This window comes from Sarcophilus harrisii, chromosome 4, assembly GCF_902635505.1.
Source record: "Sarcophilus harrisii chromosome 4, mSarHar1.11, whole genome shotgun sequence".
NCBI lineage: Eukaryota > Metazoa > Chordata > Mammalia > Dasyuromorphia > Dasyuridae > Sarcophilus > Sarcophilus harrisii.
Window position 1 is genome coordinate 172053524 of NC_045429.1, and position 21969 is coordinate 172075492.

Sequence of the window (21969 nt, forward strand, 5' to 3'; positions counted from 1 at the left end):
TAATTCCAAAAACACAAGTCATGTTGGGATGTTGATAATATTTTGTTTGGGAGTTGCTTTCCTTATCTGTTTTATACTTATGACTCCAGATCCACTAATGACTATCCAAAGTACTTTTACTTTTATGAGACTCATGGTCAAATGAAAATATAACATTAATGGATGATGTATTATAATCTTCTATTGACTTTGAAACATGTTGAATGGTTTAAAAAAGCTATAATATTTTATAGGAATGCCCACCAATGAAGGTCTCAGGATTTCAAAAGTCTCATTGATACACTTAAGAAAAGGTCATTGAGTACATTGTGAATTATGCTTAATAGATCTAATTCTCTTTCAGCAACAAAGACAATAAAAGGTGAGAAATTTATAATAATAATCTGCTAGTGGATTTACTTTAACAGGAATTTTGATGCCAGTATCTTTACAAATGCATTAGTCAACAACATGGCTTGGTTTACCATCAATGGTTCAGGAAAAACAATCCTTACATTGGTGGCTGAGCAATGATCTAAATCTGAGCATTGGTCATAGTATCAAAATAGTTAGGAGTGCCTGATTGTTTAGTGACTAGATAAGTACTCTGTAAATACTGAGATTTATGCCAAGTAAGAGGCACAGACAATTGTGTTTACCAAATATCTTCAATCCATATTTCCCAAGTAAGTGGGGATAAGTAAAATAAAAATGCTTCTCCTGGGTGGCTTGAGGTTCTAGGTTAATGCTGTGGAAAACAGGAGATTCAATCAGAAGTGATTAAGAGGCTTCATAGTCAAATGCTAAGGCAGCTTTGATAACTTGCCTTGCCCATTAATTGGGCTTTTAAGAGCCATGATATGCTCTAGGATATGCAAGACTCTGCACGAAAACAATAACAACCACCACCTTCAAATATTTTTAGTTGGAAAAATTCTTTGCACAAAGCAAAAAAAGGAAAATTACCAGCACTGACTCACAACTTAGTGTAGAAATCCAATTCATACATAAGTCAAGATATTGTCATTAGTGCTCTTTGAAATAAAGGAGCCCCCAAGAGGTCTGTGGATTGATTTGGGGGAAGAGAGCCTATGCATTTCTTTTTTAAATATTTTGATAAGAGTATTCCAATGTAATTGGTTTCCTTTGCAATCCTATGTACCTTATTATATTCATTTAAATATTATTCTGAGAAGGGTCTTGTCAAGATTACCTGAAAAATCCAGGACATACACACATGTGTGTAAACATACACACATGACATCCACATAACTCCTAGTTTACTAGACATTCATAAGAAATGGAAGCATATTAGAAACATGATTATCCTGAGTAGGTTTATATGTGGTCTGTTATAAAATTAATCCATGTGATAATTACCTAGCAGAAACCAGAAAATGTATTTCTTGTATTACTCTTGGACTATAAGCAATAGTTAAGGTCCCTCCTTGCTCATTGGGTCTGGTATGCTCAACTGTTTCTTTTTCAAATCTCTTTCACTGAAAAAAGTTTCTGAATTTCATGTCCACCAAACCTCTAAAGGAGCAGTTCTCAACTTTTGTCTGTATCATAGACCCCTTTGGTAGTCTGGTGAAATCTATGAATTGGAATTATTTTTCTAAATACATAAAATAAAATGCATAAGATTAAAAGGGAAACCAATTACATTTGAATATAATAATCAAATATTTAAAAAAATAAGTTCATGGGCACTAGGTTAAGAACCCCTAACTTGGATGATCGTGTTTCATGTCATCATTGTTGCTTTTGATGATGGAAGAAGCTTAGTGGCACGGTGTGCTGGTTCTAGAATCAGAAAAACTGGCTATATGACTGAGCAAGTCACAACTTCTGTGTGCTTCAGTTTCCTCATCTGTAAAATAGGAGAAATAATAGTACCTACCTTCCAGGATTTTTGTGAAGATGAAATCAGATAATATTGGTAAAGTGTCTGTTATAGTGCTTGACATACAGTGGGTACTCAATAAATGCTTATTTCTTCCCTTCCCACATACAACTTTGCCTGTCTCAGTTTTTTCATCTATAAAATGGGGATAAAAATAGAACCTAGAGTTAAAAAAAAGTAAAGAATTTTACAAACCTTAAAGCACTCTATAAATGCCAGCTCTTATTATTACCATCATAATTATGATTCCAAGCTTCAGTACACTAGAATTCAAGAGGACAAAATAAAATTGAGTTAGCATAGCGTGAGTACAAGTCTCCCAGAGTAGAAGCTTACATGTACAAAGAATTGTTTTGTTCTAAAGGACATTGTGATGCCCTTTCTCTTTCTGTATCCATTTTAAACTTTTACATGATTATTCAAGTCATCTGAAAGTATGGATTGAGATGTAGATCTAGTGTGGTTCTTGGTCTTATTCTCTTAATGATAGGTCTCTGATTCCTAAAACACCCTGGCTGACAGCTTGGTTTGTCTTCTGAAACAAGTCCAAAGTATAGTTTGAATAACTGCAAATCTGTGTTTGAGTGCGTCCAATGTTCCCTGGAAATATAAACTTGGAGCTAAAACTGGCAAAGGTAATGCACCTAATATAAGTCCTGTTGCTAGTAGGTGACTTTCATCTTTTCTCATCTCTCTGGAAATCTCAATAAAAAGTTCTGCATCTTGATGGCAAGGACCAAAAATTGGTCAGATTGGCTGGCACTTTGGGAAGTATCGATTCTTTGTTGTTGAGTCATTTTGACAAAAAATACTGGAGTGGTTTGCCATTTCCCTTTCCAGATCATTTTACAAATGAGGAAACCAGGGCAAACAAGGTTAAGGGACAAGTTCATGATTATATAGCTAACAAATATCCAAGGTCAGATTTGAATTCAGCTCTTTCTGACTCCAGGCTCAGCCCACTATCCACTGTGCCACCTACCTGCCCCAATTGATTATACATAGCACCTTAGTATCCATTTTTTTGTATCAGACAATCTAAATATCTGTCGCAGAGCACTAGATACACATACTCTTTTACAAGGTTTTTTTCTTGCTATATTCATACAAGTAGTCAGAGGCCCAGAATTCCGCAAGCCTGAGGTCATGCCCAGCAGGAACTGCAGCTCTTTGTAGATAATTGCTGTAGCACAGGCTGATTTTCTGTTCTTGTCTCATGAACACTTAATCAAAATAGTCTGATTATCACCCTGTCCCAAGATGACCTCACTTTCTGAAGCACCAACATCTCAGAGAAAGATACCAATATTGTCTGAAGTTTCTCTTCATTACCTCCTTGGTCATCCTTACTTCTTTTCACAATGTAATACATTAGATGGTAAATCACTTAGTTGTTTTAATGGGTTAAATAAGTTATAAATTATAAGTGGGGTAAAATAAGACTTTGAAATTACTTTGAGAAAAAGTGAGATGATGCAAATATTTTATCAAGCTCATGACAGAGGGGATATTAAAGCTCTGGATGGAAAGCTTTATACTATGATGAATATTCCAAATTGATCACAAAGGAACATGACCTTGAGGCTGCCACTGACTTCATATCCAGAAGATAATTAAAAGTTGTTACATTCATTGTCATCCAGTACATATCCATGTAAGGGCATAACAATGTGCTTCAATAACATGATGGCCTCATATTACTTGATAAATTTACATACAAAGGAATTGTTTTGAGAAATATCTTTCCTTAAGTTTTCTGTCGTTCAGAACTAGCACTACAATTAGATTATTGGGAACCGGTATCCTAGATAGGTAGAATCATAAGTGAACTTATATTATCTTTAGAAACAGTTTGTTGGTTGTGGATAGAACACTAGTCCAAAGTCAGGAAGTTCTTCTTGTTGTTCAGTCATACTGTACTCTTTGTGACCCCATAGACCGTAGCATTCCAAGCTCTTTAATATTCCACTATCTCCTTAAGTTAGTCCAAGCTCATGTTCATTCTTTCCATGACACTCTTTATCCATTTCATCCTCTGCTATCTCCTTATCCTTTTGCCTAAAATTTTTCCAACATCAGGACCTTTTCCAATGAATTTTGCTCATTATGTGACCAAAGTGTTTAAACTTCAGCCTCAGTATTTGACTTTCCAATGAATAGTGTGAATTAATTTAAATATTGACTAACCTGATATCCAGGGAACTCTCAAGATTCCAATATCACAATTCGAATGTAGCCTCATTTATATATGATGTCAGATATTTGATAGTTGGAAAAATTATTTTTAACTTCTGTCTGCCTCAGTTTTCTTGACTGTAACATGAAGTACTTACTTCCTAGTGTTGTTGTGAGGCTCAAATCAAAACACTTATCACAGGACCTGGCACATATATAAATATATAAATATATAAATGTTAGCTATTATAATTATTTAGTTTTCCTCTTTATCAGTGTTTTGATGAAATAATCTTCACTTGTGTGGGTTTTGCATGCATTGTCCCAGTTTACACAGAACTGTATTCAACTGTCCAGTCTTGATAGCATTCTATGAATGTCTTAGTCACAATCTTATTGAAATCTGGTTTTAAATCTAGTTTTAAAAAGTTTTCAAAAACTCAAGTCCCTAAAGGTCATAGTACATAATATCATGTGATGATTAGATGTGTAAAACACATAAGAAGCCTATGCTTTGACAAGAAATGCTTAACAATCTTTCCCTGAACTACAAATATCTTTTCTTTAAGTTTTCTGCTATGGTCTGAGCTGAATTCTTCTAAACTGCTTCTGAGTTCCTGACGTCAAGTTGATTTCTAGGGGGAAATATTGTTTTCATAGAGGCAACCTCAAAAAATTCAATAGAGAGGTGAAGATCAAGATTGCTAAGGTAGGGAGCATGAAAATAAGCAAAGAGAGTATGACATTTCAATAAGCTCATTTGAATAATTTTATCACCAAAATCTATGTGAAAGTAAATTGAATTCATTGTATTAAAACACTTTTCATGCTGTGGGATGACGGAATCAACTAGAATAATGATCTCTTTAATTGTCTTTATAATTGATATACTATGTCTTACAAGGATATCTCAAACAACTATATCCATTAATTTATAGTTGGCATCTTGACACTGATTCACCTTTCTTAAATCCAAGACCCAATTTTTTTTTTTTTTTTTTTGGTCTACTCTCTTGTGGTAATACAAATATGTAACACAAATGTCATTTTACTTAACATCCCTTAGCATTTGTTGGTTGGAAGACATGGCAAGGTATGTCATTTGCATACCCAAAATGATTGGAACAAGTGACACTATGGGACTTATTAACAGTTGGCAGGCATCTTGATATGTCTGGACTTCCATATTGTCTTATTGGTACTAACTGGCCACTAAAGTAAAGATAAGCCTTGGAAATAAACTTAGAAGAATCCCTAGCTTCCTGTAAACTTTGATGTAATACTTTGACTCTAGGTGGGATGTGAACCAAGTGAACATGAATATCTTGTCATTCCAGTCAGAGCTCTCAAGTAACTGGTCAGTGACTTTTATGTTTAATGAATGTATAGAGGTAGTACTCAGCAGTTTTATAAAAGATTTTAGTTTTGAATGTTGTAATTTGGTATTTTGTTTGGCTTTTTAAAAAGCAATATTTAGACCCTATATCACATCTATTTTGTAATTTGTAATTTAGAATATTCTGTTCTTCTCTACTCCTCTCATTGACACTATCATAAGGTTATTTTAAAGATGACAGCACTGGGGCATGCAATTCAATTTTGCTTCACAATTCAGCCATCATCCACAAACCAGGATATAAACTTTCCATTTTCTTATTTTTCATAAACTCAAACAATATGAATAGCCAGACTGTATAATCTTCCTGTTATTCCAACATTTGGTTGGCCCACCCTTGGCTTGTTTCTCCATCCTCAAATCCATTCTGTATTCTTGTCAAATTGACCTTCCTAACTCACAGATCTGAATACGTTGCTTTCCCATTCAGCTAACTCAGTGGTTCCCTATTGCCTCCAAGATCAGTCAGTTAACATTTATTAATTGTATCTATGCCAGACCCTGTGCTAAGCTGTGGGAATACAAAGAAAGGCAAAAGACAGTCCTTACTTTCAAGGAGCTCATCGTCCGATGAGAAAGACTACATGAAAATTACTAAGCACAATTAAGCTACATAGAGAATTTGAAATAATTAAAATTGTATATAAAATCCTATTTGACTTTTAAAGTCATTTAAAATATGATCCCTTCCTATCTTTCTAGTCTTTTTACACTTAACTCTCTTCCACAGTCTCTTTGCTCTTCCTTGTACAAGACTGATACTGCATTTTCACTGGCTGTCCCTCATGCTGGAATTCTCTCCGATGTCCACCTCCTGGTTTCCTTCAAGTCTCAACTAAAATCTCTCTTTCTGTAAAAAATTGTCAATATTCCTAACATTAGCAACTTCCCTTTTGAGATCATCTCCAATTTGAACTATATATGTTTTGTTTAAACAAAATTGTTCACATGTTTTCTCCTCAAATAAAACAAATTCCTAGTATCAGAGTTCCTCTCCTTCATCTTTCTTTGAACTTCTGAGTGCCTGAAAAGAAGTGCTTTGAGAAATATATGTTGACTTCAGTTAAGATGAGATCATATCCATATGATTAATTAAACATAAATTTGGAACCAATTCTAAAAATTGGTTAGGTATAAATGTCAGGACTTGAGCAATACTAGATTGAACCTAAAGGACTGAATAAAGATGTTATACTGATAACGTATATACACTAGCAAAGACAGAAATAAAATAAAAAAGCCTCTTAATTCTATTCATTTTTTGCATTGTTTAAATTACTATTTTCCTGAAATCAGTAACATATTTCCTAGGTTTCAAAGAAGCAAAGAGGGAAAAGAAACCCATAATATATTTTTATGATTATTACAATGTCTTTTCAGAAAAGCATAAATGGGAAGCATAGCACCTTATTTGTACATATGAATATTAGAAAAACTCTTTAAATGACCTTGGGATTTTTAGGATATATTCTCTCTGTAGTATTTGTATGATTAAGATATTTCTAATTTCTATTTAGGTCTATTTTTGCGACAAGTTATTTCTAAGAAGAAATGACTAGTACACTTCTTTTTTTTCTGAGAAAAAGGTAGGAATAGAGAATGTGCCTAGTGGCATAGAGAACCAATCAGTCTGTACTTCACAATAATATCATATCAATGATGCTGAATTTAGAAGCCCAGGAAACAAACGTTGTCCTGAGATCAGGTAGGCTTGGAAATTTTAGGTTCAAATAAATTACAATAAAAAGTAGCTAAAATGATTTAGGAAGAGAGAAAATCTTAGCTTAGATTGTTGGAGAAAGTAGGTTAATTTTCAATCTACCTACTTTTTCCATTTTGCAGTAGCAAACAATTTCAATTTATCCATAACAACAGTCAAAAAAAAGGAATTCATTTAATTAGTGATATGTAAAGACTTTGCATAGAAAAAAGTTACAAAGTAATGCAAAAACCAAGACTAGGTACAGTATTTTTAAAACAAATATTTTAAAGTATATTTTGCATAATGTTTAACATTCTCATAATGTTTATTGCTTTCTCCACACAGCAGAGAAATCAAGTGCATAATACATGCTGTGTCTTTATTTTCCAAAACATAAAATCTCACGTGCTTGATTCAATGTATTGAGAGATTATTTTATGTCATAAAACAAAAACAAAAACAAAAAACAAATCAAAATATCATTGTGTAGCACTATTTGTTTGGGTATGGACATAAAATAATTTACTGGCATCACATTGAATACATTCATCTTGGTTTGGAATCAAATGAAATCTGTGAATTTGGGAAAGAGCAACTTAAAAAAATAGTGCCTTTTCTTTTCCTAATGCTCCTTATCCATCTCATCCTCTTTTGTCCCTAGAAATTACAATCGCCCTCATAGGTGACAGAAAGATTTTGCATGTTATCAGGAGGCAATGAAAAGTATATAATATATATATATATATATATATATAATATAAAAATAGTCCAAATGCAACTAAATAAGTTAATTTAACATCTTACAAAGGAGTTTTTTGTATTGGCATGAATCATATATCCTCCAGTGGGCACTCAGTAGGCAGTTACATACTTGGGTGCACTAATAAAGAAACACCATATTTTAAGCCAATTAAAAAAAAAAAAGTGCCTGAAGGCTTGCAAGTGGTGCTGAATTGTCTGTTAATCCAAGCACTGATAGGATAATTGCTTATACCAATGCTATGTTAGATGTCACCACTTGGCAAGTCTCTACAAAGTAAACCAGGTAAGATAAAACTAGGCCTTTCAACTTGAAAATTATTTTTCAGCAACCCCTTTTAGCTAAATAAATCTGTTGGTTTTAACAGTGCACTCTTCTCTGGAAATGTATCAAATGTCTGTAGCCTAATGTAGTACTCCCTTCCTTCTCATTTCTTAACCCATACCTTTCTACCTTCTTTTCTTGTGCAATGTTATTCCTTTATGGAGAAAATATTTAATAATTCAGGCACTTAAGAAACTTTAAATTGTGTGTGTGTGTGTGTGTGTGTGTGTGTATGTGTGTAAGTGTGTGTTTTCCTCCAGCCTCAGGAGAATTCCATGGAGTATTTTCTTTCCTAACCCACAAACGTGAAGATGTGTAGCTGGAAGATTATCTCTAGAATCTGTGTATTTCCCTCATAAACTTTCAAACAGTAAAAAGAGTGTGACATTTTCAAAAGCTCACTGACGTTGGTTAACAAGATATCTAAAGCAAAAACAAAGAAGAAAAATGGTAATATTCTTCTTGTGAGATCTGTGTCTAAAACAGTGTTTTTTGTTCCATGGTCGATTTTCAGACATCTGTCATGGCTGCTACCTTCAGGGTGAAGGCCTTTAAGCTGACTCTGAAATGAAGGACATTCAGTTACTACTGCCAAAAGTCTAGTAGAAATTCCAGGGAGTACTAAAAAGCTCCAACTTCTGTCCCCCAGGGTCGGTAAGGTTTACTGTTTGTTCCACTACCTGTCTGCTGGGGACTGGAAGTTGCTGACACAGATAAAGGTGGGCTGATGGCTGTTGCAGCTGCTACTGCTGCAGCTGCTGCATTTGGTGGGAGCATGGGGAATGCCCCTGCAAAGGAAAGGGGGAAACTGTGAGCAGCTGCTGTGGCTGCTGCAGCAGCAGCATGGACGGTAGCAGAGAGGGACAAAAGAGAAGTAGAGAGAGGTGGAACACAAGGTGCCACACTGCCTGTGGAAGGCATTCGAAGTGCAGAGTCAGCATGAGCAAAAGTGGCTGTGAGAAGAGCTGAGCCATGGGAAGGGGGAGGCACTTCTGATGCTGTAGACAGTCGGCAAGGTGTGGTTTCTGAGGCATGGAGTCCATTTTGCTGAAGCAAGGCTGTAGGAAGATGGTGAAAAGCAGCTGTCCAATGATGTGGATGTAAAGGGTGATGATGATGGTGGGCCATGGAGCTAGTCATGGCAGCTGCCTCCCTCTGAGAGGCACAGGTACTGAGATGAGACACAAGTCGAACTCTCAGGGGATCTGAGGTGTCCAGACCTTCCACTGAACTCAAGTATCTTGCAACTTCAGTTAGGCATTCTCGAAATCCAATGCTCATAAAATCCATGGCAAGGGCATGGGCATCAAAATAACCTGATATGTAGAATTGAAGAAGAAAAAAGGGTGGGTGGGGAAGAGAAGAGTGAGAAAGGAGAAACAAAAAATGGTTAATGATCTGCTTTGTTTTTCATTAGATTTAACTAGAATCTATTCCTTCTAAACTCTTAAGATAGCTACTTGTATTTTTACTTTTATATATGTTTTTAAAAAGACTATTTGGTAATTTACATGTGTGACAAACTCTAGCAATACAGTTTGTAACAGTCCCTGCAACCAAATATCACAACAGAAAAAGAAATTAAAAACATCCATGCTTCAGACTCTTCCAAAAAGATATTGCTTTATTCTTGTATTGTGGGAGAGTGCATTTCCATGGCAGCTTTTTCATGGTAATAGAGATCTAGAGTCTCTCTGTCTCTTTCACACACAACATGGATTGAAGATTAAAGATCTATAATTAAAGATACTATAGAATAGCATTCTGCCCCTTTCTCTCTGGTGTTATCCTTTATAGCCTAGATGCTAAACATCTACATTCTGATAGTCTGAGGCCTTTCTTTAGCAATTTTATTGGGATATCATTTGCTTAGTAAAATCTTATGCAATTTGACATGTTATGATACTTAACAGCAAACTGAAAACATCTTGTCCCTCATAAAGAAAAAAGTCTCAGTGGAAACAAAATGAGGTGTAATTCAAATAAAGTGCAATTCAGATACTAATTTGAAGAGCTATATTAAACAATTTTCTGCCAGCCAGTACATGGATGTTTAATGATACAAGATGCCTACTTTATTGAATTTTATTATAAATACAGTTCATTTTTTTTTTTTAATACCACTCATTCTTAAGCTCATTTATTTGGCACTTTTTAAAGAGTAGTCTAATGAATAGATGCTTGTATATATGCTCATACACACATACCTGAAATTAGTTTTATAATTGGCTAAAAGGTGAGTCATATCAACACAAGAATTTGACCTTAGATCATCTATTATATCTTGCTTATTTTAAGATGAGGAAACAAGATGAGAGGCTAATTGATTTGCCAAAATTTGACATGGCCTTAGTTTCTTTTGTTGTTGCTGTTGTTGAACCAGGCTTTAGTTTCTTCTTTTTTCCCCTAATGACATTTTATTGCTGATTTTTATATTATATGTAATTCTTAATCCTGATAATGTCACTGTAGTCCCAAGTCTGCCCAGATTTTTTTTTTTTTTTCATCTCATACCTAAAATATGGTTCAGGTTCCTTAATTCCTTGCACATGAAACTGCAAATCTATTATATACAACTTGCTATTTCTTTTAAATATATAATGAAATTATTATGTAGATTTCTTTTTTTTTTCTTTCCTCTCCCTTCTCCCCTGTCTGAAATGGCTGCCATTAGACATAAATAGGTACATATACACCCTGCCTTCAGTTTCTCTCTTCTACAAGTGACCCTTGCTATACTTCTAGATTAGGTTTCCTCCCATACAGCTTTTATGGCTGCTTTGCTCCTCAAAATTTCAATGGTTGCCCATTTCTTTTCTTTTTTTGCTGAAACAATTGGTGTTAACTTGCCCAGGATCACACAGCTAGGAAGTATTAAGGGTCACATGTGAACTCAGGTCCTCCTAACTGTAGGGCTGGTGCTCTATCCACTGCGCCATCTAGCTGCCTCAGATTATCCATTTCTTATGGGATAAAGCCTGCTATTGAGGATAAGGCACTTCAGAAACTCAAATCTTCTAATTATGGAAGGAACAAATATAGTATAGTGGATAGGGCCTTGTACTTGAAGTAAGGAAGATATGGGTTCAAATAACGTCTTAGAAGCTTCCTAGGTAGGAATGAATCCTTTAAGAGGAGTGAATGATAGAGAAGTGATAGTCTAATGACACAGAATGAGATATATTTTTGGAAAAGAACAATCGGGGATGTGTCTTGATTAATTATGTGTATTTATTACCAGGGATTTGGATTTTTGTTTTAGTTTTACTTTTTTAGGTATAGGGTGAGAAAATAAGTGTTAATTGAAAAAAAAATAAGATGTTCAAAAGAGTTCAAAAGAAACTATATAATTCTATGATTCTGGGTAAATGACTTAAACTCTCTGTGCTACTTCCTTAACTTTATTTATTTTTAATTTATAAAATACAACAAGCATTTCTATAATATAGTATAATAAAAAAGATTGCATATGAAACTGCAAATCTATTATATATAACTTGCTATTTCTTTTGAATATATAATGAAATTATTATGTAGATTTCTTTTTTTCTTTTCCTTTCCTCTCCCTTCTCCCCTGTCTGAGATGGCCACCAGTAGACACAAATAGGTACATATACATAAAATTGTATATGCTTCTATTTATGTCATCTTTCTTTATATGTCCTTTGTAGTTAATTTGTATACTTATAATAGTCCAAATAAATTATTTGCTCAGAGTTGTTCTTAAAACAATGTTACTCTTGCTATATTAGGGGGAAAACAGACAATGTTAGACAGTAGCTAGAGTACTGGATTGTAAGAAAGACCTAGGTTTAAATGTCTCCAAAGACACTTTCTATCTGTGTTATCTTGGGCAAATCATTTAAACAAATACATTCTAGAACTTAAGGCAGTAGATAAATTGTGATCAGGGTTGGTGAAATGGGTTCTAATACTGAAAGTTCTACTTACTGATGAACTTATAACTCCTTCACACATTTGTATATATAGGAAAAACAAAATTCGTGGATAATGATAGATAAATATGGGGGTAAATTCACTACTTTGTTTCACAGAATAATCTTTGGAACTTAAGAATTGGTGGAAAGAACATAGGTTCTGGAGCTAGATAACCAAAGTTCACATCTCATTTTTGGTGTGTCAATTATCTGTGTGATACCAGCCTTTAACCTACTCCAAATTTTTTTCATCTAAAAAATGAGGGGTGGGAATAGTCCTTTCCAGCTCTGTAGCTATGATCTTGGTATATAATGTGTTTTTCTCTCTGTGTTTAACTTGATATAATGTCATTTCCAGTTTTTTTTTTAACCCTTAAAATGAAATCTTTCCATGAACATACACACACATACACATATATGTAAGACATAATCTAATCACACATAATTGTCATCTTTTCTAACTCCTTGACAGAAAAGAAATCCTTTGTGGCTTCTGTTGTTATATATGTGAATTACTAGAAAGGTCCTAAATGACAACTTTTTTGGTTTGAGCTAGAAGAAATTTTTGCTTAGATACAGGTTAGAGTGTATGTTCCTTCTGACTCTGAGATTCTGTGACATCATATTCTATAGCCAAAACACTGGAGAACTGTTGTCCAATGACTTAAAAACTCTCTACTTAGAATTACAAATCTGGAGGTTTGGGAACATATTTAGAGATAAAAATAGACTTTTATTTAAAAAAAAAACACTTTACACCTAATAAATTAGGCAGACTGGAAGGTGTTAGATAAGTACAATAGACAGCTATAATCACTGCTAACATATTAATAGTGCAATTAACAAATAAAATTTTAGATCAGGAACGAAAGATATTTCAGGAAAAAAGAAGTCCTCAAGGGAAAGTATATTATCTTTTAAGTTTTCAAGCTAACAAAGTCAGAAGGTGAGATATCCTGAAGCACTATAATCAGAAGCAAGGGAATGAAGCATTATTCTATTGAGACAGAGCCCAAATGGCTTTAGAAATTGACATTACTCAGCTCATTCCTACCTACAAAGGAAATAGAAGATCTATCAGTACAATTTATTTCAAAAACTCCCAGGAAATTTTCCTTCATGGCCATAAACTAAACACATTCCAATATTACATTTTATTATGTAACTTACATGCCCAAGTAGTTTGCTGTTTCTTAATGTTAACTAAAAAATAATTCCAATGCCAAATGCAGACAGAAAGGGAAAAAAAGTTAAAAATATTAAATTAGAATCCAGCCATAACCCAAGGCTGAAAACCTTTGACAAAGGACATTCTATTGACTAAGAGTTATTATAACTGCATATTTCTTCCCTAAACCTTTATGCATCACCTGCCTAATTATTTTTTAAATTACCTACCCAGAACAGACAGTATGAACATTAAAAAAAAATGTTCTCTTTTGAATAGCCAAGAATAGCCCCTGGGCGATTGGGTTCAAAATGATAAACAATTCAAATAACAGAATGCTAGTACATTTCATGGAAGTGTAGCTAGTATTTACTTTTGTATTGTGGTTATCTCTGTTTGTATCTTCCTTATCCTCTGACTAGACTGTAAAGTCCTAGAAGGCTGGGTTGCCTTTTATCTAAATCCTGCATTTTTTTCTGATATCTAGTACAGTGCTCTCTGCACAGTTAGTGTTTTAATGAGCTGAAAAAAGAATAGAAAATGGTAAAATATTAATCTTGTATTTTAAAAAAGCAAAGGAGGTACAATAAATCTCTAATAACAGATTTGTCCCTCTACCTAACATTTCTATCTTAGAATCTGTATGAAATAAAGAAATACTCTTTTTTATAATCTAAATTCACAGGATTATAGATCTAAATCTGGCAGGGGCCTAACAAGTTATGCAATCAACGCTTTCATTTTACTTATGGAAAACCTGAGGTCAAGAAAGTGACTTTTGCCCATGCTCACACAGGTAATTAAATGGCAGTAGTTAAGTAGCAGAACTAGGATTCATGCTCAGCTACTGTTAATTCCTAGTTCCTAGCTCTACTAAATCCAGTGATTTCCTTAACTTCTACTAGAGATTTCTAACAGAAGGTGAATAACTGCTTATCAAAAATGTAATAGGTTCAGATCCTGCTTTTAAATAGGGGTTGGACTAAGGATTTCTAAGGTCCCTTCAAACTTTATTTTTCCAGATGGAAAAAAAAAAGAGTTTGGTCTTATAAGGTCAAATAAAAATCTCTGATATTAATAGAACCAGATTAAGCTAGAAGGGACTTCAGAAATTCTTAGCTAACTCCTATTTAAAAGCATGATTCCTCCCTACAAAATTTCTGATAAGCAGTTATCTAGCTTCTGTTTGAACAGCTGCAGTGATAGGACATACCTTATATTTCTGGTTTATATTTTCATAAAACAGAAATCCAAGTTTTAATCTTTTCTCATTTGATTCTCATGACAACCCTAGAAATAGGTGTTCTTCTTATGATAAGAAAACTGAAGCAAACACAGGTTAAGTTACTTGCCTAAAGTCACAACTAGTTAGTTGTCTTAATTTTATGATTACCTAGCACTTTACAATTTTTTTTTTTAACTTCAAGTTTTTTTCTTTATTTGCTTTATATATTGAATGGTGAATCAAATATGCCATTTTTATTTTTATTTTTTATTTAATAGCCTTTTATTTACAGGATATATACATGGGTAACTTTACAGGATTAACAATTGCCAAACCTGCACTTTACAATTTTCAATGACCCTCTAATTGCTGGTCCACAACAACTCAGTGAGGTGAGTAGTAGAGTTGCTTTTATTGCTATTTTAAGTGAGTCACCCTAGTCACACAATAAATGGTATAACAGTACTAAAACCTGGAGGCCTTCTGACTAAACTTTATCCACTGTCCTTTACACTTACTGTACTTGGGAGGATAAGGCATGAGGGAAATCTCACTTTATGGGTGTTCCATAAACATCTTCATAAGGTGATTAAAATAAACATTAAGGATGTCTTTCAAGAGGAAATTAAGTTATATAAAAGTTACATATAAAACCTGAGGGATGTGTATATAAGGGAATCAGAGCATCTGAAGGCCCTCTTTCCCATAGTATGTGAATTTTGGGTCTTTTTAAAAAGGAGATACTTAACTGATAGAAGTATTTCCTTCTCATTTTCCCACTCTCTTCATCAAACCACTGACTAGTTCATTTCCCCATAGTACCTAAAACTGGGGCCTGGAGCCTGGGAATAGTTATTTCCATTAATTGTATGAATACAGAGATTTATTATTGGGGATTTAAAATAGCCTTCTACACCCTACTCGGCACCAAACAAAAGAAATTCAAAACAACAAAGATTTTTCACTTCCTTACAGAAATCTACATTAAATCAAATTCTAGCATTGATTTTGGTGCAGCCTAATGGTTGACGCCAACCTCCTGTTTATGTTTGCATGTTTGTGTGTTTGTTTTGTCTTCCAGTGCAGATTTCAGAGCTCTTCTGAAGCCCCAAACAAATCTCTGACTGGGCTACTCGTGAATGAAGCCTTTACTCCCACAGTGTTATGAAAGCAAACACAAGCCTAGGGTCAAGTGCTTCTTTTGTTCCAACAGTCCTTTCCCACGAGTTTAATCCTGCCATTAGCATTGATTTCCACTGCTTTAATCTGGGACCGCCTATTTTAGCATGTTAAAGAACTGTTCAGTTCTAGATTTAGATATTTTTTTTTAAAAGGGTTGGGGGAGGGGGAGAAGAAAGGTGCAAAGAGAAAGTGACTTACTTTTACCTCCTGTTGCTTGAAGCATCTTCAAATGATCCACTGTCATTTGTAATATTTCTGCTTTTTCCAGTTTTGCAGATCCCTTGAAAAATAAAATAAAATCTTACAAATCTTATAGGTTCTAATTTAGCATACTTTTCACTGAACTTATTATAGTTTTATTTTTCTGTCAGAGCATTCTTAGTTTAATTTCTTCCCAGAATATATTTCAGATGCCTATCAGACTTTATATTACATCACTGAATAGCTATAGCTCTCCATACTATGCCATAATTTTTTAATAATTATATCTACTTTTAAAGAATGTCTAGAAATCTAATAAAATAATTGACCTTTCCAAAGACTTTTTATTGTGTCATAGTTTTTATTACATATTAAAATAATGAATTTAAAACCCTTCAGTTGTGCAGGATAAAAAACTCTGTATAAACTTTTTATCTTTTGAAAAAAAAAATGTCCTTTGCCTTACTTTGGAAACTTTGGATTTATCAATTGTTATATGATACAAAATATACATGATTTTAATAATTTTGCCCTAAGAACTGTTTCTTAACAAATAATAAGCTTTTAAAGGGAAAATTATCTTGTCATTAAAGTAATCTATTATCTCTTACTCAGCAAAGTTCCTCCCTGGATAAAGGGGGAAAAAACCCCCCAAACTAATAAAAAACCCAACAAAACCCAAACCGTTCCCCATTTTGACCAGCAGGTGTCACTCTGTGTATCAATATCCAAAAGATAAAAGGGAAATTCAATTCTAATATGGGTAATATTTTAAATTCTTAGGGACCTTTGAATCATTTTTGAAATATATTTTTCCTATAATTGAATTAGAACTACTTCCCTCCAGTTTGCTTTGCTTTGGTTATTTATTTGTATATGGGACCTCTAGATTAGACTGTGAGCTCCTTCGGAACAGAGCTTTAGATATTTAAAAATATCGAAATTATTTCTTTGTAAAGATAGCTATGAAAAGTCATTGGAACACATAGATTTTTCTTAAGAATGTTTAATTTGCCAGCAAAAGCTGTATGGATAATATATAACATATTTCATTCTTATGTTTTCAAAGTAGAGGCTAAGATTTGGTTTCGATTTCTAAGCTTTACTTGTTTAAATGGATAGAACTCAGTCCATAGTGAAGTTCCCCAAGTTACTTATTTCCATGAAAGAATACTCTTCTAATCATACTATGACAAGTTATAACTCTCTGTTCTTGGTAACCAAACTCTGCAAATGTGAAAACCATGTGTTTATAATAACTTACTGCCAGAGAACAGAGGTTTGTTTTTTAAAGCTTAAGTTGTTTTAAGTCAATATTTAAGAAAAATCTAACAAACCAAAAAAATTCCTAACCCAGTGATCCTAATAACTGTGGACAGATTTTCAGTAATCAGAACATTTAAAAAAAGCATTGATAATTGATATTTTAATAACAACACAGAAAGATTCAAAGCATTCCTCATCAAAATTACATTTTTTTTTCATGTTATTTTTCCCCTTATGGAAAAACTCAGGCTATAGAATAAATGTCTTTTTGATAATTTTTCCCCTGTTAAGAATTTATAATTAATAGTGTATTACATACTGTACTTTTTCTCGGTGTTAATCTTTTCCATAAAGATGGCACAAGTAGTTTCACTGAGAATGACTAATAACTCAAAACTTGAGTTTCTGAGTATTTTCCAAGGGCTTTGTAGGGGTTGTATTATAATGTTTGTGGTGTTCACGAAGTAAACAATAAAATGGAACAAATAAGTGTTGTCTCATACTCTGTTTGAACTAAATTGAAAATATTTCCATCATATGTTTTTGTATCCTTTGAAGGATGCTCTCTGGTGTCTGTGCTGCCAGCAGACTTGTATAGATGGTTTAAATATTACTTTTCTTGAGCCATTAAGCAAGCAACTTTGAAACTGATCAGTTCTCTACTTTCTTACTTGTACAAATGACTTTTTTTATTTTTTAAAGGTGTATTTTTCTTCTGAGTATGGTTAATTACATGGTCAAGTTTGACCATACTGGACTTTTAAAAGAGTGTTTCAAATCAAGTAGACTCATAATAAGGCGTTTAAATGAAAGTAAATGGGTTGGTAAATTAGTTTGTACTTTAGGACTGTGGGTTAGATATGCTATTTCTAGAACTACTATCTTTTTTTTTTTTTAATAAGAAAAAGTGTTTAAATTTTAAAAAAAACACAATTTAAGACAGAAGTTTAATTTGCATTTCATTTTTTTAAAGAGCATACTGCATGCAGCACATTTTAAAACAAAACCACTACTGGTATTCATAGAAAGAACAGAGAAAGCATGAACACTCCTACCCTTAAGGGAAAAAGAAGCAAAGAATGGAAATGTTTTTTGGCTTCATGACGGATTATGTTTTTAATAGTTTTGCCACAACAAAGCATTTTATTGAAATGGCTGTTTTATGCCAGATCAGGACACATACACTATTATTTTAATGAGCTTTAACAAGAATTCACATTACCAGATGAGAGAATCTGTGTGTGAGAGAGTACACATACATGCATTTTAAGGGGGAAGGGGAAAGCATCTTACTTGTTTTTCAAAAGCGGTTGGCACAAGTCGTCTCAACTCAGATAAACTGTTATTTATTCGATCTCGACGCCTTTTCTCTATAATCTATTCCAAAAGGAAAAAAAAAATTATGAATGTATGAATAGTGAAATTACACTTAGTGGAAAGATACAAAGTTACATGTTAGATTGATTTCATGAAATCAAAGAAAAAGAAAAAAAAAAACAGTACACATACCCCTCTTCTTTTCTTTCTGGCCATAATCTGAGATGTTGTTGTTGGAGAATTTGATCGAATCACAGAGCCTGTACTTTGCCTATGAAACAGTAAGAATGCGTCAGGTGCTACATAACACAATGATTGTTCCCTTCTGGGTACCTGATGCCACCTATTAAATTTTCAGTGATTACACTACTCCTCTAAGTGTTTGGTCCTTTATTCTTAACTCTTCCTTCACGTTTACCACTTTTTGCTTTTTAGGCCTTCTGGTTTCTCTCTAGATTTGAATAACATCTTTTAATGAATAGTTTTGGCATCAAGGCCATAAGAAAACACTGTTCTGAGCCTCTATGCATAATTCACTGAAACAATTATGGAAAGATTCAGTAAAAAGTAGGTAGGTTTAGATGTTCATAGTTTCACTTAGATTTTTTTTCAAAGTCAGCTAACCTCTGATAGCATTTCCCTCCCTGGCATCGGATAAAGCAAAGCTATTTTAAAATAAAGGTCACATTAAAGTCTTGCTATCAAACAGATACAGTCTGGTCATGTGTCACCAGTATTCTCCCTAGATCCAATTTTTAAAATGAACAAAAGCTGTCTTATTTTATTTCTTAGCACAAGAAAAATTAAATTTTGAAATGTCCCTAACTCCCAGAATATTATGAATCAAATAATTTATTAACACATATTGCATCAAACTAAAGACGAATGCTTAGATAAATCTACTTTACTCTGAAAATGAATCTGAACTCTGTGGTTGAAAACCTTTCAATCTTCAAGTCTAGATTTAAACCTACCAATAAAGTCTGGAAAATGCATTTTGTAGTCACTTTTAATTTTTATCCATAACTTCTTTCATAATGTACAATGATTACACATTTTATTTTCATGAATCTGCTTTTTATTATATGTGCTGTTTTCTTTCAGAAATGATGGTGATAACTGTTTCTTATCTCAGAATTCCAACATAACTAGCCCTTCTCCTTTTTTTACCCCTTCCTCAAACATTTCTCCTTTCTTCAATGTCTTTTGCACCTTTTGCTTCATTTTTGAACTGACATATTGCACTTGGGGAACCAATTAACTAGATAAAATAGATCAGCACTTTCCAAACTTTTTAGTCTCAAGACCCTTTTACACAAAACTTATTGAAGATCCCCCCCCAAAGCTTTTATTTATAGGAATTATTTGTTGACGTTTATTATACTAGAATTTAAAATATTTTACATTATTATGAAAGAAGTTTTGACCTCAAAGACCCTGAGCCCTCAGGTCACACTTTAAGAACTCCTGAGATAGAAGACTTTTTAAAGTTTTCAAATATCTTTGTCTTTTTTTTTTTTTTTTTCTGGGTTTGGATTGCTATGAAAATACAAAAGAAAAGTAATTTTCAAAAGACAAGAATCCTGGACTCTGCATGCCACTTATTTGAAAGTAAATAATTTAACAGTTCCTGGGAATGCTAATTAGGAGCAATTATAACGTGACCTGCATTGGCACTAAAATGCCAGGTAACTGTCATGTGAAATGGTGATTTGTTTTCTACTATATGACTCAACTATTTTCCAATCCTGGTAATCATACTGATACCAGAGTGAAAACGATGATGGCTGAAAGCACTCTTATAATAGGTCATTTTATTTTTGAATTGCCAAAGTCACATATACTCATTGCACAAAGCGCCACCTAGTCAATCTGGACATTATAAAATCGTTTCAAAATTTCCAGTGAACATTTTTGAACTCTTCAGTTCCATTTTTGAAAGGGCTCCGGATTGGACCTTCAGGAGGTGGGACACCTAAAGTTAGTCCTTACACCTAGTCCTTTTGCAAAGCCACTAGTGGGATATGACAGCTGACTATGCTACAGGTGATCCATAGCGTCGGAAGTCAATGGCTCATTAAATCTTTCATAACCACAGGCGTATTTCAGCACGTCTCACCTTTCTCAAGTTCCACTCCACTCCCAAAGGATTAAAAAAACACAAAGCCCTCAAAAACAATACAGTGCCTCATCTAACCCCCTAATACCACTACTCAACGAAACAGGAATGGTTTCATAGGCAAAAGTTTTCTGGTCTCCAGGATCCCCCGAGATTTCGCAAGAGATGCTCACTCACACTAGGAGTTTCCCACAAAGCCTTTGACACATTGGAAGCAGAGGACCACCTGGATCTCTCTTCATCCCGCTCAAGTCATCCCTAGACGACTTCCGACTGGGAGAAACCCTTTCCAGACTCCCCATCACCTGAGTTACTCACACTCACCCCGAGTAATTGTTTTCGCTTCCCACGTCTATAGTCTCATCCATGTCGCTGTCTGAGGTAGTTTCCTCACAAGGTCGCTTCATTTCTGCGAACCGGGGGGATGCACACGGCAGGCTAATGAGAAATAAATACCCACCACTTTTTCTCTTCTCCCCCCTCCCCCTCCCCTTCGTGGTCTGCAGCTTAGCGCAGAGCCTGGCAAGCGCTGCACGACGGCGGCGGCTGCAGCGGTCTGTTCCTGCTTGCTCTTTCCCACGCTGCAGTCCCTACCTCCACCGAGCGCAAGTGCCCAGTCTCCAGGCACGCCCCCTTCCCCCCCGCGTTCTGTCCCGGGTGTAACCCCATCTTCTCTCCCCCCCCCCCCCCCCCCCCCCCCCCCCCCCCCCCCCCCCCCCCCCCCCCCCCCCCCCCCCCCCCCCCGGCTGGCTCCCCCGCAGGCGCCGCCTATTGGACCGAAAAGCTACTGATGGGCAGCATCAGCCAGCCCCCTCGTGGAGTCGGGGGCGTTTGGGATTGGCTGGTAGCTGAGAGGCGATCGGGGCGAAGCGGGGGGAGTGAGGGGAACAGGGAGGAGGGGTGTCCTTTGCGAAAGCCGAAAGCCAGTGGGTAGTTTCCAAGCGTGGGAAAGCAGCCGCTGCACCTCCGGTCCCTGGGAGCTGCGGGCGGGGAAAGGCGCAATCTGGTCGACCCCGTGGCGAATGTTACCGCATTTCTCAACTCGATGTAGGGAAGTTGTGCTGACGCTAAGACTGAGGATCAGGTGTTGAGTGCAAGACTTTTGGTTTCGCCAAACTCCCTCCTACCCCCGGTCACTTTCAGTCCCAAAGTTTCTGAGCTACGTTTAAAGAATAACGTCAAACGTCCCCCTTCTCCTCTTCTCCTCCCCCCTCACTTCTCCCTTACCCCCCCGCCGGCTTCTCTCGGTCTCTCAGTCTCTCGTCTCTCTCTCTCTCTCTCCTCCCCTTCTACCCCCCTCGAGTGTATTTG

The 21969-nt window shown here is 35.1% G+C and overlaps 1 protein-coding gene across 1 annotated transcript; it reads right to left on the reverse strand.

Moving 5' to 3' along the window:
* Positions 1–8431: 8431 nt before the first annotated feature.
* On the reverse strand, positions 8432–21283 carry HEY2 (hes related family bHLH transcription factor with YRPW motif 2). The gene is made up of 5 exons (XM_031964317.1): positions 20983–21283; positions 18732–18810; positions 18516–18599; positions 15954–16035; positions 8432–9558 (listed from the first exon to the last, which is right to left on the reverse strand). Exons 1-5 carry the CDS (start codon positions 21063–21065, stop codon positions 8864–8866), a joined length of 1023 nt encoding a protein of 340 aa, XP_031820177.1. The 5' UTR covers positions 21066–21283; the 3' UTR covers positions 8432–8863.
* Positions 21284–21969: the final 686 nt, after the last annotated feature.